A 15731-nucleotide genomic window follows, 5' to 3' on the forward strand; every position below is an offset into this window, starting at 1 on the left:
TTTGCATGTATTAACCCCAAATTCCCAGTCCATCCCACTCCCCTCCCCCCCCCTTGGCAACCTGTTCTCTAAGACCACAAATTTCTTTTCTGTGGAAAGGTTCATTTTGCCATATATTAGATTCCAGATAGAAGTGATATCATATGGTATTTGTCTTTCTCTTTCTGACTTACTAAACTTTGAGAGTCTCTAGTTCCATCGATGTTGCTATAAATGGCATTATTATGTTCTTTTTTATGGCTGAGTAGTAGATTCTATATAATCCCTATCAAATTACCCCTGACATTTTTCACAGAACTAGAACAAACAATCCAAACATTTATATGGAACTCTTAAAGACCCAGAATTGACAAAGCAATCCTGAGAAACAAAAACCAAGCAGGAGACATAACTCTCCCAGACTTCAGGAAATATTACAAAGCTACAGTAATCAAGACAGTGTGGTGCTGGTACCAAAACAGACAAATGGAACAGACCAATGGAATAGAACAGAGAAACCAGAAATAAACCCAGACACCTACGGTCAATTAATCTTTGACACAGGCGGCAAGAATATAAAATGGGAAAAAGACAGTCTTTTCAAGAGGTGGTGTTGGGAAAACTGGACAGCTGCATGTAAATCAGATCCTGTTTTTAATATATATTACCTTTTTTTCTTTAAAAAGGAAAGATACAGAGGTTTTAAAGTTATGGTGTTTTAGTTCATTCATTCACCCATAAAAACTTCTACTAAAGGAGTTCCCATTGTGGTGCAGGGGAAACAAATCTGACTAGTATCCATGAGGATGTGAGTTCGATCCCTGGCCTCACTCTGTGGGCCAGGACTCTGGTGTTTCCATGAGCTGTGGTGTAGGTTGCAGGTGCGGCTTGGATCCTGAGTTGCTGTGGCTGTGGTGTAGGCTGGCAGCTGCAGCTCTGATTCGACCCCAGCCTGGGAACTTCCATATGCTGTGGATGTAGCCCTAAAAAGAAAAACAAGCAAACAAACAAACGAAACCTTCTATTAAAGACAGATAAACTGAAACAATTTTTGAGGCAGGAAAAATATCATCCAAAAATTCAAATGGGAGTTGGCATGGAAATAACTTCAAAACAGGAAAAATAATTGGAAACAGGTTAACCAAACTATACCTAAAACTGATCAAATAAACAAGCTCATTGGTCCACCCATCATTTGCTTTTAGAACATCCTTTACTTTTCATACAGTTCTAACCCTTTGACAAAGATGAATGACCAACTTATTGTAACACTGTAGCATCACCATGGAAACCATCCAAATGTATTAATCTTCGAATCTCCTGAATAAAACATGAATTAAGTTAGTTCCAATAATGATATTGTCTGGACAGATGGTAGACGAATACAATGAAACTTCATTTTATACTTAGATTCTTTAGGTAAATTCATACACAAAATATTCTGTACAGAGTATAAGAGAGTCTATGATACAGCATTAAAAGGTACACACTGACTGAATTCCCAGAAGTTATTACATTTCTGAGTGTCAATTTATTTCTAGAATCACTTTCAGCTTTAAATCTCCTGATTTTAAATTTAAATCTGATTCTCTGACTTTGAAAACACCAAGGAATTTAACTATTGTTGTGAGTCACACAGAGGTAACTCTTATATAAGGATTTATATAATATTGAATGGGGGAGAACATCAAGTATTTTTCTAAAGTACAAAATTGAATTTTTACAATTTGAAAGAACATTTAAAGTATATGATGTTCTAATTATTTAGCTTTTGAGATAATTATTACCTTTTTGAGTAAAAATTTTAAAAGATCTAACTATAGAAGACTTTAGGGCTTAGTATAATAGGGCCCCATGGACATTACAGGAAATAATACTAGACATGATTAAAGAGAGCTCCTCTTCTCAGGAGGTTCTTTCCCCATCAGGCCAATTTGGAACAGCTCATTAAACATCAATGTTGTTCTTTAGCCAGATGCTTAGGGTTATTTCTTAAGTTGCATATTCATCTTTCTACAGAGAAAAAAGGAACAAAATTTCAGCAAATTTCATCCTGTCCTATTGTGAGGCCTGAGCTTCAGTGCTTACTTTTCAATAAATTCAGAGGTTCCTGCTTTTGTAATCTTTGGTTAAATGCAATACACCAATCATTCTTCTTCTAAATCTACATTAAAATGTTTTTTTTTCCTAAAGAAAATATCCAATGAATTCCTATTTTATATGTGGTTCCCTTGGTATCACTGGATAGTAATTCCATCAAGTAAGCCACTACTATGAAGTAAAAAAACATTACTATCAAGCCATTACTGCCAAGTAATAAACAAACTTTTATAAACTATGAGAATAGCATCAGATTATTTACCAGTCACTGCAATGTGCCATCCCATATGCCACTTTGATAATTCTATGTTGTATCTATAATATGAGGAGAGACTAAGTAGCCAATTCAGGTACCAGCATGAATACTGGACTCGCGATCAAGCCTTCCTGACTCCAAAGCCTGTGTATACATAATCACTACTTTGACAGTATGAAATTAACCACAGTATTGTACATTAAAAATCTACAAAATGAATGTGCATTTTACATAGTGAAAATAATTGGCCTTATACTTTTTTTAATTACAAAGATAATATTTTCCCATTTTGATTTCAAGCTGTTTTGAATAAAGCTATTTATTTTTATATATTTATCCTACATCTGGCCATCTAATCCTATTCTCATATTAATTTTGATGTTACACAATAATATTATAAAAGGAAGATTTTATGTGGACTATTCATACGTTTTCATGGTATATTCCTTCATTTTAAAAGCTTGATCTTATTCCTATTTAGAGTTTTTACTAGAAATGACTACAAAATTCTATCAAATGGCTTTTTAGTAGCTCAGGGTATAATCTATTGAGGTACTAAAATGTTTTTGTTTCCTGATGATAGGCTATCGTTATATTCCTAGAAAAGTCCTATCTTGTTATACATATGGTCACAGACACAGCTTGGATCTGGTGTTGCTGTGGCTGTGGCATAGGCCAGTGGCTACAGCTCTGATTAGACCCCTAGCCTGGGAACCTCCAAAAATAAAAGGTGTGACCCTAAAAAAAGACAAAAATCATTTAATTTAATTAAATGTCTGGAATTTTTAATATTAAAGTTATGATTCTTCAAAAAGTACTGAAGGGCTGCTAGTCTTTTTCTATGGTTGAAACAGAACTTTAAATAACACTGCAATTATCAATTCCTTAAATAGCTAATAATATTCAGCTAGGCATCCATCTATTCTGGTGCTTTTTGATAACATATTTTTAAACAGCTTTCCAATATTTATATGACTTATTCCAGTTTTCCCCCTCCCTCTCGTATTACTTTTGGCTATTTAAATGTTTCTAGGAACTTATTCCTTATTTCCTTCCTCTAGGTTTTCATGTTACATAGGGATAGAGCTTTATGTAATATTCTACTATGCTTCTTTTGATCTCTCTTGTTTCTGGAGTTCCTTCTGCTTTCTCATTCATCATCTTATATATTCTTTCTCTCTATATTTTCCATAATCTGTTCCTTGAGGGATGTTTATTGGCCATTTCAAAGAATAATCAAATTTTGAATTTATTTAACCCTTTTAAATTTTGTATTCTATTTTAGTGATTCCAGATTTTATTGTCATTAAGTTATTTTTCTAGTTTCTTTTGATGGTCTCTTTCTAACTTCTTAAGACAAATACTTAGCTTATTTTTACCTTTTGCTTTCATAAAAAGGGCATTTAAAGCTAAAGTTCTGTAATGAGCACAGCTTTTACTGGGTGTGTATATTTTGCTAGGAAGAGATCATCTTTTTCATTAACTCATATATAGTTTGTAATTTCCCTTCGGTTTTAAGAGTTATCTGAGTGGTTCTTAATTTCCTAATAAATTTTTTACTTTTCTAATAAAGTTGCCAAATACTGTTTTTCCCTTCCTAATAAAGCTTAGTATCACAGAATGTGGCTGATTAAAGATCTCTACTTTCTTGAATTTATAAAAAGTTCAGGCATCTTTTTCAAGGTCTAAAATTCATAAAAATGAATCTCCTTTCATTTGAAATTGTATGATTTCCATAATGTAAAAATTTTCCAAAAAGAATCTTGCCATTTCGACATTGTACCATCTCACATACATTATGACTGAAATGAGATGAAGCTTTATTGACTACTTTAAATACTTATCAACTGTAAATTCCTAATGTCATTTTTTTATGACAGGGGATGGATTTTACTGAGAACACCTTAAATTCTGGTGTTTAGTTCATCCCTATCCAGCTTTATCAGATGCTGTAAGATGGCTATGTGCCTACTGTGTCACCAAATACTGCCAAGAATTTTATTCAGTTCATAAAGTTGTATGTGTGTGTCTGATACTTGTGAGGTCTTTGCTTAGTTTTTTCCTATAATTTCCACCTTTTGCTTTAAATGGTGAGCATGGAGTTTATATCTAATATTTTCTTATGTCTCCTTACTTACTCATATGTCCTCCAAGAGTCAACAATCATATCAGTCCTTTCATTAAGAATTTATTCCAGGAGTTCCCGTCATGGCACAGTGGTTAACGAATCCGACTAGAAACCATGAGGTTGCAGGTTCGGTCCCTGCCCTTGCTCAGTGGGTTAACGATCCAGCGTTGCCATGAGCTGTGGTGTGGGTTGCAGATGCGGCTCGGATCCCGCATTGCTGTGGCTCTGGCGTAGGCTAGCAGCTACAGCTCCGATTCGACCCCTAGCCTGGGAACCTCCATATGCCATGGAAGCAGCCCAAAGAAATGACAAAAAGACAAAAAAAAAAAAAAGAATTTATTCCAGGGGAGGGAATGGTGAGTCTTGATAACATAGCCAAATAATACAATGAAATAATATCTAGAGAAGGCTGTCACAAAAGTAAAATTTTTTTTGAGACACTCCTTTTTTTTTTTTCCAATCAGTGTAGGAACACTAGGAAGAAAGGTAAGCCGTTTAGATATTAGGAGACATTGGAAGGAGGTTAAGATTAGATAGTGCTAACTCACTGCTTGAAATTCAATAAGACTTTAAAGCATACTACTGTATTAACTCAAAAAATGTAAACTAGACAGTTAACTGTCTTTATATTTAATAATTATTTTATTTTAAAAAATTTATTAAATTATAGTTGATTTAAAATGTTAGTTATATATATATGCACATTCTTTTTCTCAAACTATCTTTCATCATTAATAAATATTTTAATGCATGGCTTTTATCTGACAGAAGAACTATAAATAATCATATGAAAGATACATGGAATGGATTACAATTTTTAATTGTAATTTTAGATGTGCTATTTTTTAATGTCAAATAAAAGAACAAAACATAAATATCTGAAAATTTTAAGAAATAAAAGATAGTTTATGTGTAATATTGTGCTTGCCCTTGCTGGATTTACTCATATCCTTCTCACTGACTTACACACAGTATTGGTTTATGACTACAATGAGCCTGAAAATGAAAAGAAAAGAGGAGACTGCATATAATCAACATTGTCTCTATAGCAAGCACTATGTTTTAATTATTACGTTTCATTTCATTTGTATGATAAAAGTTAAATATACTGATATGTGATCTGAAGTGAAAATTCCAGGCTAGAAAGAGGCAATCTACTTTATAACTCAGCTGATATTCTGGAGTCAGTTCTGTCAGCTACATTTCAGAGCAGACTGATTCCATAATATCTCTTAAACCAGTCTTTCTTAAGCTGTGTATGATGAAAAGCCACATATTTGTTCTAAAATTCACCAACCAAAGCTTTTGTAAAATACAACAAAATTAAAAATTCAAAAAAATTTCAAGATAAAAAACAAACTCAAATTTTATTATCAGATTCAACAGACATAAAACTGCTCTGTAAAACTGCCATAAAATTTTCAAAGCACTTACTCTCAATTTCTGTGCTTGTGGCTGACCAACAACAAATAAGTCATGGATCAGCCTCAGTCCACAGACCACAATCTCAGTAGCCAACATACTCCCAAATCTAAGAGCCCAATAGTATTACGTGTTTCTTGAAGAGATTTGTATAGCGCTGATAAGAATCATGACCACATGGAATAAATCTAATGAAAAGTTTCAACAAATACAAATTAACATGTCTACTTTCTAATCCCTAGAACTTGTGAATGTGTTATCTTTAATGGCGAAAGGAACTAACAGATGTGGTAAGGTTAAAGATCTCCAGATGGAGAGATTATTTTAGAATACCTAGGTGACCAGTATAACCACCAGGATTCTTACAAGAGAGAGACAGGAGGGTTTGAGTCAGAGGAGGAGATATAATGGTAGAAGCTGAAGTCAGACGGAGATTTGAAGGCTATGCTGCTGGCTCTAAAGATGTAGGAAAAGCCCATCACCAAGGATGCAGGTACACTCCACAGGCTTAGAAAGGGAAGGAACTTCCTCCTTCAGGAGCACAGTCCTACCAATACATCAGTTTTAGGACTTATGACCCCTAGAATTGTATGATGATAAACGTGTGTGGTTTTCAGCCACAGAGATAGTGGCAATTTGCTACAGTAGCAATTAGAAACATATCAACATACAAATGCTGGGTCTGGGAAGTAGGGTGCTACAGTAACAAATATCTGAAAATGCAGATGTGGCTCTGAACTGATAATGGGCAGAGGCTGGAAAAATTTGGAGGCGCATGGTAGAAAGATCTTAGATTACCCTAAACGGATAGTTAGTAAAAATATGGGTGTTAAAGGTCCTGCTGGTAAAGACTCAGAAGGATGTGAAGTGAAGCGTGGTAGGGAAAGTCTTTATCATCTTAGAGAATATCTAAATCATTATAAACAGACTGTCAAAGGAGATGAAGGTAAGGGCTCAGAAAGAAATGAGGAACATGCTATTAGAAACTGGGTGAGGGAGTTCCCGTCGAGGCTCAGTTGTTAACAAATCCGACTAGGAACCATGAGGTTGCGGGTTCGATCTCTGGCTTTCTTCAGTGGGTTAAAGGATCCGGTGTTGTCGTGAGCTGTGGTGTAGGTTGCAGACTCGGCTCGGATCCCGCGTTGCTGTGGCTCTGGCGTAGGCCAGCGGCTACAGCTTCGATTCAACCCCTAACCTGGGAACCTCCATATGCCGCGGGAGCGGCCCAAGAAATGGCAAAAAAAAAAAAAAAAAAAAAAGAAAGAAAAAGAAAAAGAAAAAAGAAACTGGGAGAAAAGGAACATTTGTTATAGAGAGGCAGAAAGCTTCGCTGAATTGCTGCCTACAGTTACGTAGAAATCAGAATTACAAGTGATGAACTTGGAGAGTTAGCAGAGGAGATTTCCAAACACAGTGCTGAAGAAGTGGCCTCCTTTCTTCTTCATGCTCATAGCAAAGTGTTAGAGGAAAGAAACAAATTGAGGTAAGAATTATTAAGCTAAAAGGAACCAGGACCCAAGGATTTGGAAACTTAGCCTATGCAGATTGCAGGTGAGTGTTAAAATTAGAAGTCTCCCTTTCAGGAAAGTGTGTTCTGGAGAAAAAGTCAATTTGGTGTCTGGATAACTTTCAGCTGGTGCCTAGGAAGGATTAAAACCTTAGAATATTCATTCAGCCAGGCAGCTCTTGTAGAGATGGGACACAGGATTCATGGATCCCATGTCATTTCAGCAGAGGCCAACCATGGAAATGAAATTATCCAGTAAAGACTTGTGAAGAAGCCTGTTTTCTAACAGAGAAAACCCCAGACGTATACAAGAGAGAACCATAAGTTTCTCAAGAATGTTATATCAGTAGAAACACTGCCAATTTGGACTGAAAAAAAAAAAAAAACAGAGAAAGATGAAATTCAAAAAAGCTGTTGGACTCTTAAAATTATACAGGCAAGGAACACTCAGCTGAAAATACATGCTAACCTTCATGAAAAAGGATTAACAATTCTTAGGGTGAAGAAAAGGCCCAGAGGACAGAGCCTTGAGCTGCAGAGTGTTATTCCTAGACTGTGAAATCTAAATAAGTTTGCCTGGCTGGACTTCTAAATTGCTTGAGACTGGTAACTCTATTTTTTTTCTTTCCCTTCCACTTTCTCCCTTTTTAAATGGCAATGTCTGTAACTGTTAACTCAAGCCTGTCTCACCCATGCATTTTAAGAACATAGAATTTGTTTTCTAATTCCATAGGTACATAAATGGAGAGAAATTTTGCTTGAGCATGCATAATAACTAGATCCTTACCCATACCTGATTTAGATGATAGATTTAGAATTTTTAAGCCAATGAATTCAGATGAGATTTTGGTTTGCAATCTTTTGAGGATGTGAGTAAGTTTTGTGTGGGAAGGATGTGAATTGGGGGTGGACAGAGGGCAGACTATGGTTGAATAAAGATCCCCAAAGATGTCCATGTTCCAATCTCTGGAAATTCAGAGTATGCTACCTAAAATGGCAAGAGAGACTTGTCAGATGTGACTTGGTCACCGATCTTGAGAAGAGAAGATTATTCTAGTGTCTGAGTGGACCCAGTGTAATCATAAGAGTCCTTATAAGTGGGAGACGGGATAAAATATGAGGACAGGAGCAGAGAACAGAGACAGAGAGAAATATGAAGACACTATACTGCTGGCTTGCATTTTAGAGGGAGGGGCCAGAGAAAGGAATGGCCTTTAGAACATGGAAAGGCAAAAAAAAAAAAAAAAAAAGGGGATTTTCTGCTGGAGCCTCCAGAAGGAGTGCAACTCTGCCAACAACTTGATGCTACGGCTTCTGACCTCCAGACCCATAAAATAATAAATCTGTGATGCTATAAGCCACTAAGTCCATGGTAATTTACTATAGTGGCCATAGGAAACCAATGTAAGAGGTCTCTGCTTAATTGGATATAACATTTCTCTACAAATATACTATAAAAATTTTTAATTTTCACATTCCATGAGATTCTTATTAGCTATCACAAAGAATATGCTTTGCAAGATGCAAAAAAAATAATTTTTAAAACTTAAAAGTCCTGAGGATATTTTTTTCTGTGAACAGTCATCTTGTGGAAATGTGACAACATGGAAATGGGACATTTCATTGTGCCAACATGATGCATTTTCCCTTGTAACCTAAAGAAAAGGTAATTCAATAAATATGCTTTGCTCTTAAAGAGTCAATACAGTTCTATGCAACTGCATTAGCATGTGAAAGTAAGCTAAGGGGTGATTTATTTAGACTTTGAATCCATTACTGCAAATGAGAGTCCCCTTCACCAAAGCCTCCTCTTTAATGATCTCATCAACTTAATTTCAAAAATCACATGAAGAGTTTTTTAAAAGGCACTCCAAACCTTATTGGGCAATAAAACTGTCCACAGTTCAGGCAGGAATATATATCTTGTAATCAGCATTATAGTATGACTTAAGCATGCATAAGGATTTCTAGTTCTTTGAAAAGTCATGATATAGTCATAATGGAAACATGCATATGTAACCAAGTATTTCAAAGCATCTCTTACCTGTGTGACGAGTGGCTCCAAAAGCCTTTCCACTGTCAGTGTCCGGATTTCCAAACTTTTGGGGTCCCATTTTAAAATGATAGGTGAAGTTGCTGAAGTCATGCTCCCTATAAAAACACACATTAACCATTAGAAACAATGATTGTGGAAATAGTCTATTGCCTCTGGGGTCCAAAAGTCACCCAAACTCACAACCTACTTGAAGAGGATCTGTCCTGTCCAACTTAGAGATGCGGAAATCAGAAGCAGCATTGTATGAGCTGGTGATAGGATCAGACAGAAAAATGGATGTTTCCTGAGGACAGCTGAATAGGTTAGACATATTCTTGAGGCCCAGTGGACACTGAAACATTTCACTCATGCAGTGGTTAGTACACATATTCACCTGCTACATGTTGGCAAAGAATTGGACCTGGCTCTTGAGTACCTGATGGTTTCCAGGGAGAAGTAACCAATTATACCTCAGTGTGATCTGCACTGGGATCAAGGGATATAGAGAGGGCCATAAGAGAACTGAGAAAAGGACAGCAAAGTCAGTCTGGGGAAACCAACAAGGACTTTCAGGAAGCACAATAAACCCATCATGACCACTCAACGAGGGGACCCCATGTCCTAACAAAAGGCTTCTTTGCCTTTTTTTTTTTTTTTCCTTCCCACACATTGACTAACCGGTGAAGATATCATGCTTCCTAGAGAAACTGAGTTTCATTCTCTTAAGCAGGAAAGATACCTTGCAAGATGCACGGCAATGATTCTGAAAATTAGCTTACTGCTGCTGTCATTCTCTCTGATTACTTACACATTTACATTCTTGTTCCATTAAATGAGTGTCTGATAAGGTTATTTATTTCATTCTAAAGCAGTCCTCTCCTACCTAAGAATCACGGATGCGCGGGTAGCAGCCTCCCACATACCAAGCACACAATATGGCCCCACGGAGTAAATTAAACATTCTGTCAAGGGTGTGTTTCTCACTGAGAAATTGACTGCTCTTGGCTGAATAGATTTGACAACTAACCACTGGACAAGCAACCTTAGACCGTACAACCTGAAATCCGAAACATTTGCTTTCATACCATCATAAATCAAACTGTTCAAAGCTGTTTTCTGCTTTTGAATCAATGTCCCCACTCAGTTCCAGTCTTATCATTCAATGTATATAATTATTGCTATTAGAATTAACACTACAAAGAAGGCCTATCACATGCCTCTTCACTGCCCTGCTTCAGCTAATCCTTTTGCAAACAGACCCAACAAATTTCCTTCTGGGGAAAAAAAAAAAAAAAAAAAGGCGAAGACACAGTGTACTGGTATTTTACCTCTCTCCAAATGCCATGTTTTAAATAAACTAAGCAGAGCGATCCAATATAGACTGATTTAGATTTGGGCTCTTACACAACAATAGTTGGCACGGATGTGCTGCCTATCCTCCAAAAACCCTAAAAACACTTTACACATTTCCCATTCACACTACCAACTGCCACCTAGCAGCTCGGATGTGCCCAGAATTCTGCTGCCAGGCAGCACACCTTCCTGTGCTGAGGAAGGATGAAGGCGCCAGATGCTTTCTTATCCACACAGGACACCTTCATCCCTACTGAAGCCAGATCTACCTTAGTAATTTGGCACTTAGGGCACAATGATTGCAAGTTTCTGAAGAAGTTCCCTGAAAACCTCTTTCAAACTCTGATGGAATAATGAGTGGAGTAATAATGATAATGCACAAGGAGGACCCTTAGTGAAGTAGTGAGGTCACCTTTTTTTTTTCTTTTTCTTTTTAGGACCACACCTGCAGCATATGGAAGTTCCCAGACTAAAGGCTGAATCAGAGCTGCCAACTGCAGACCTATGCCACAGCCACAGGGACACCTGTGACCTATGCCGCAGCTTGAGGCAACGCTGGACCCTTAACCCACTGAGCAAGGCCAGGGATCAAACCTACATCCTCTTTGATACTAGTCAGGTTCTTAACCCACTGAGCCACAGTGGGAACTCTTTTTTTTTTTTTTGGAGTGACATCATCTTAACACATCAGTGAAAGGTATTGAGTGGGATGGTGTAGAGAATCACCACTACTACGTGGCACGCTTGTGCCTATAAGCTGGTGGACCAAGGAGGGCACACAAAACCTTTTCTGCATGTTTCAACTGATAACTGTGAAGAAATGATGCACAATGTATATATGTATAACTGAATCCCTTTGTTGTAAAGCAGAAATTATTACAGAATTATAAATTAACTTCAATAAAATTAAAAAAAAAAAAGAAATGGTACTCAAAAATGCTGTGGTGAGAAACAAAAATGCTGGGATGCTCACATCGGATACACAAATCCAGCCTGCATCAAGGGGAAATGGAAGATATTGAACAAAGACCTCACACCAACCGCAGCCAAGAAGGAGAGTTAGATACAGCAGAGCCTTGGGATCCCGAAGGTCACAGAGGCTTTATAAATCTAAAACTGAAAGTACAACAGTTATCAGGCAGATCACTTGACTTGATTTATTCCTTTGGGGATCAATCTTTTCAGCCACTTCTTGTGGCACAGGTAAAATTCAAGAGTAAAAGGCAAGGAAAGGTTATATGGTATTCATTTGTCGAAGGGGAAAATCTAGTCATAGAAATGCATTCCTTTGTGTGAGACAAGCAAATCAGCTCAAGAAGAAGAGGGCAAATGAAGTGCGTGGTCACACACACCCACCTTTCATGCTTCAAAGGAACATGTCTCAAATCCATACTAGGCATCTGTATAATGAATGCAGTCTGTTTCACACAGACAACAGATTCCAAGAGAACCACATCTTTTTTTTTTTTCTCAATGATTAAAAAAAAAAAAAACCTGCATATTTTATTACTTTTGGTAGGGAAACTTAGAATACTGGACTAGATTCAATGAAAGAGTGACAAACAGGGGTTCTAAAAACCCAGACACAACTGGGTTGTCCTGGTCTATACATCATGATTTTACAAGCCCAGTAACAAGCTCTTAGCCATTTATTTAGTCTCTAAGATGTTCTTCTTGAAAAGTATCAAACTGCATATCCATGGAAGGTAATAAAACAACCTATCTGGTAATAACTGAGATAATTTCAGACTCTCTCCATGGGCTTAAGAAAGAGGCATGGCCCAGATGCTAGCAACCATTTATCACTCACAATAAAAAAAAAGTAAAACCTGACAAAAAGACTCAACAGCATAAAACTAATTCCCTTAGGAGCAGCCAAGGGTCAAGGGCTTTGTTTCTTTGGACAGTGTCCTGATAAACAGAAAATCTCTCCAGGCGCCCTTGCCAAGACCTTCAAGGGACAAATATGTTAATACAATGCATGAGTCACTACAGAAATTCCCCTTTCCAGATGATCCTGGAAAATGTCTTTTGAACCCTCTGCCTCACCCTTCTGAGTTTTCACCATTTCTTCCACTGTCCTTTTGTAAAAAAAACGGTCCTGGGATGCTTTCTAGTTGCCTAGGAGGCCAGCCAAACCTGCCTTCTCTCTACAGGGCTCCAGCTTCAGGTTCTCTTCATACATTTTTCTTTTTACCAACACTGTACACTACTGCCAACAGATTGTGGGAGGTCTTATTAGGAGATAAGCTAGCTTTGGTTGACAGACACATTCAGAAGAAATTAATGACTAATAGTGGGTTTATTCACCTATCTCCATACATATGTTATTGAGTCAATTACTTAAGTTATGCTTCAGTTCCATCTTTTGTAAAACATAAATGGTAATGATCTTATATAATATATGAGTTTGTCTTGAAAGTCAGTGAAAGAACTGCATATGCAAAAAAAGTGATGGTTTTACTTCTTTGTATGATTATTACCCTAGCAAGTTCAAGACATCCACAGGGGGGTGGGTGCCGAAGGAGACCCTGCAAGGCATGATGCTTTAAAACAAAGCTTTGCTGAGAACATGAGAGATTTGAAAAAAAGAACTGTCTAAGTTTCTTCAGTATTTCAAGAATAAACCTTGGAAACACGGAATCATACTGTTTCTTCTAGGAGTAACGATAATACTGGCTAATGATCTGACATTATTATTATTATTATTATTATCTCCCACTTAAAGATAGGGAAACTGAGGCATGCAATAGTTAAGAAAGTTATTCAAGTTCACAAAATTTGAACCTCAACTGCCTGGCTTTAGAGTCTGTGCTCATAAGCACTAGGCTTTACTGCTTCTAAAGAATTCCTGGGCTTACGTTTATGCTAGCACTACTGTGGTGCCTCTGAACCATCAGAGGAAAATGAAGATATGGCAAGAGTAGGAAAACCAGGAGCCAGCCCCTTCTGTAGAATGAGAGAGGGAAGGGATGAAGAGGGACACAGATGAATGATAGGTGAGATAAGGGGGACACAAGTGACAGGTGCCCTGATGGACATGTGCAACTCATGGGAAATGCCGCTCCATCCCCTGGTAAGGCAAGACAGGTCCTGAGTTCAAGTTCCTTTAGCCACCTTTGATCCCTGTGGCAAGAAGGGGATGCTGGTGGTGAAGCTGGACCACCTAGTAAGCAAGCAACACAGCACCGTGGCAAAGCCAAGAGAAAGACCCTATGATAAGTCTTAACAAGGAAACAGAATTTTGGTCTCCATGACCTTGGCCCCTCTGTGTTACTTTTGTGAATATGTTACATTACATGATAAAGGAGACTTTACAGATATAATCAAGGTTATTCATTACTAGACCTTAAAATAGGGAGATGATCCTGGATTATCCATGTGGGCCCAATATAAAGCTGAACCCCTAAAAATGCCTTCTTCCTGGCTCTGTGGGTAGAAGAGGCAGTCGTGGAAATGCAGCAGACAAGGATATCTGATAGGACAGAAGATGAAGGCAAAGGAATTGCAAGACTTGACCCACCATAGCTAGCAGGGGATACACAGAACACGTAAAAAGAAATGTGTATGTTCTGGAAGCTAAGGGGAAGGGGGTAGCTGGCCAACAGCAAGCAAGGAGCAGGGGACCTCAGTTCTACAACCATCAGGTACTGAATTCAGCCAAAACCCTGAATGCAGTTAGAAGTGGATTCTTCTCCAGTGCCTCCAATAAGGAGCTCAGTTCTCTCAACATCTTGGTTTCAGTCTTGTGAGATGCTAAGCAAAGGGCCCAGATAGTCCACCTGGGCTTTTGACTTTCACAGACTAGGAGCTAAGAAATTGGTGCTGTTTTCACTTGCTGAGTTTGTGGTCAATTTTTACAGCAGCAAGAGGAAACAATGACAGGTGGCTCTCAAATCTGTGTATCACAGTCACTTGGAGGGCAAGTTCATGCACAAACCCATCCAGAGAGTTTCTGACTTCAGAGTCCTTGTGCCTCCTGAGGTGGGTCTGAGAGACTGCTTTCTTTTCTTTTTTTTTTTTTTTTTTTTGGGACTTGTAGCAAGTCCCCAGATATTACTACTGGTTCAGTAATCACACTTTGAGAACCAGTGTTGCCATCATGCAAGCCAGCAGGGAAGTAGTGATCAGAAAGATATAGGACATCCCTGTGGAGACCCAAGGACCAGTAATCATAACACTGCTGTTATTTTGGTTACCACTGGATTCATTATTATACTTTCTAAAATGCATTTAGGCTTTTTTCGGGGATCTGTGCCTTGAAGTGATTCTCAAGAGGGAAATGAAATGGCGTAACAAAATCACACATGATTTAAACCACCCAATCTCCCCCAAAGTTCTCAGAGTTTCCCCAAAAGACACCATTTATAGTTAGAGTTACTGGCATAGTAGTGAGCCCTATGAAGAAGGTAAAGTAACGGAGGGAGAATCACATCCCTCAGTTTACTGAAAGCAGAAATGGAAGTCATGGAATAATTTCTTCATGCAGAATAAAGTTTCCAAAGAAACTGTCCCTAAATAACTTCAAATTATTTGAGGGTTTTAAACATAAGTTCTTCCAAATACGTTATCTGAAATACAGTAGTTCTAATTTTCTGTTGTTAATAATAAAAGAAGGTACCCCCTAATGTAAGGGGGGCTTTTTCTTCTGGAGTTGAGAACTGTATGTGAGTATATGTATCAAAGGGAGGAGGAGAAGTTGAGAAACAGTAACAGAGAAAGAGGCATCTGTTTATACTTCAAACATCCCTAGAGAGTAAAGGGCACCCTGCTTCCCATCTGCATCAGCACCAGATCTAAATAGAGGGCGAGGGGTATTCAACACTCTGCCTAGTGGTACCCTATGTATGGAAAGAGCCTGGTCAGATAGCTTAACTAAGGGAAAGTCCTGCTTCTTATTTTGCACCATTAACTTTGCTCGATTTAAGCTCATTTTCTCTTCCTTTGACCA

The 15731-nt window shown here is 37.8% G+C and overlaps 1 protein-coding gene across 1 annotated transcript in view; it reads right to left on the minus strand.

The window, feature by feature from the left end:
* Nucleotides 1-15731, minus strand: part of LOC125128451 (catenin alpha-2-like) — a 439297-nt gene that overhangs the window by 283394 nt on the left and 140172 nt on the right. The window contains exon 2 of the mRNA XM_047782796.1: nucleotides 9437-9543. Coding sequence (XP_047638752.1) covers nucleotides 9437-9538 — 102 coding nt within the window. The 5' untranslated portion in view covers nucleotides 9539-9543. The remainder of the gene's footprint in view (nucleotides 1-9436; nucleotides 9544-15731) is intronic.

This window comes from Phacochoerus africanus, chromosome 5 (assembly GCF_016906955.1).
Source record: "Phacochoerus africanus isolate WHEZ1 chromosome 5, ROS_Pafr_v1, whole genome shotgun sequence".
Classification (NCBI taxonomy): Eukaryota; Metazoa; Chordata; class Mammalia; order Artiodactyla; family Suidae; genus Phacochoerus; species Phacochoerus africanus.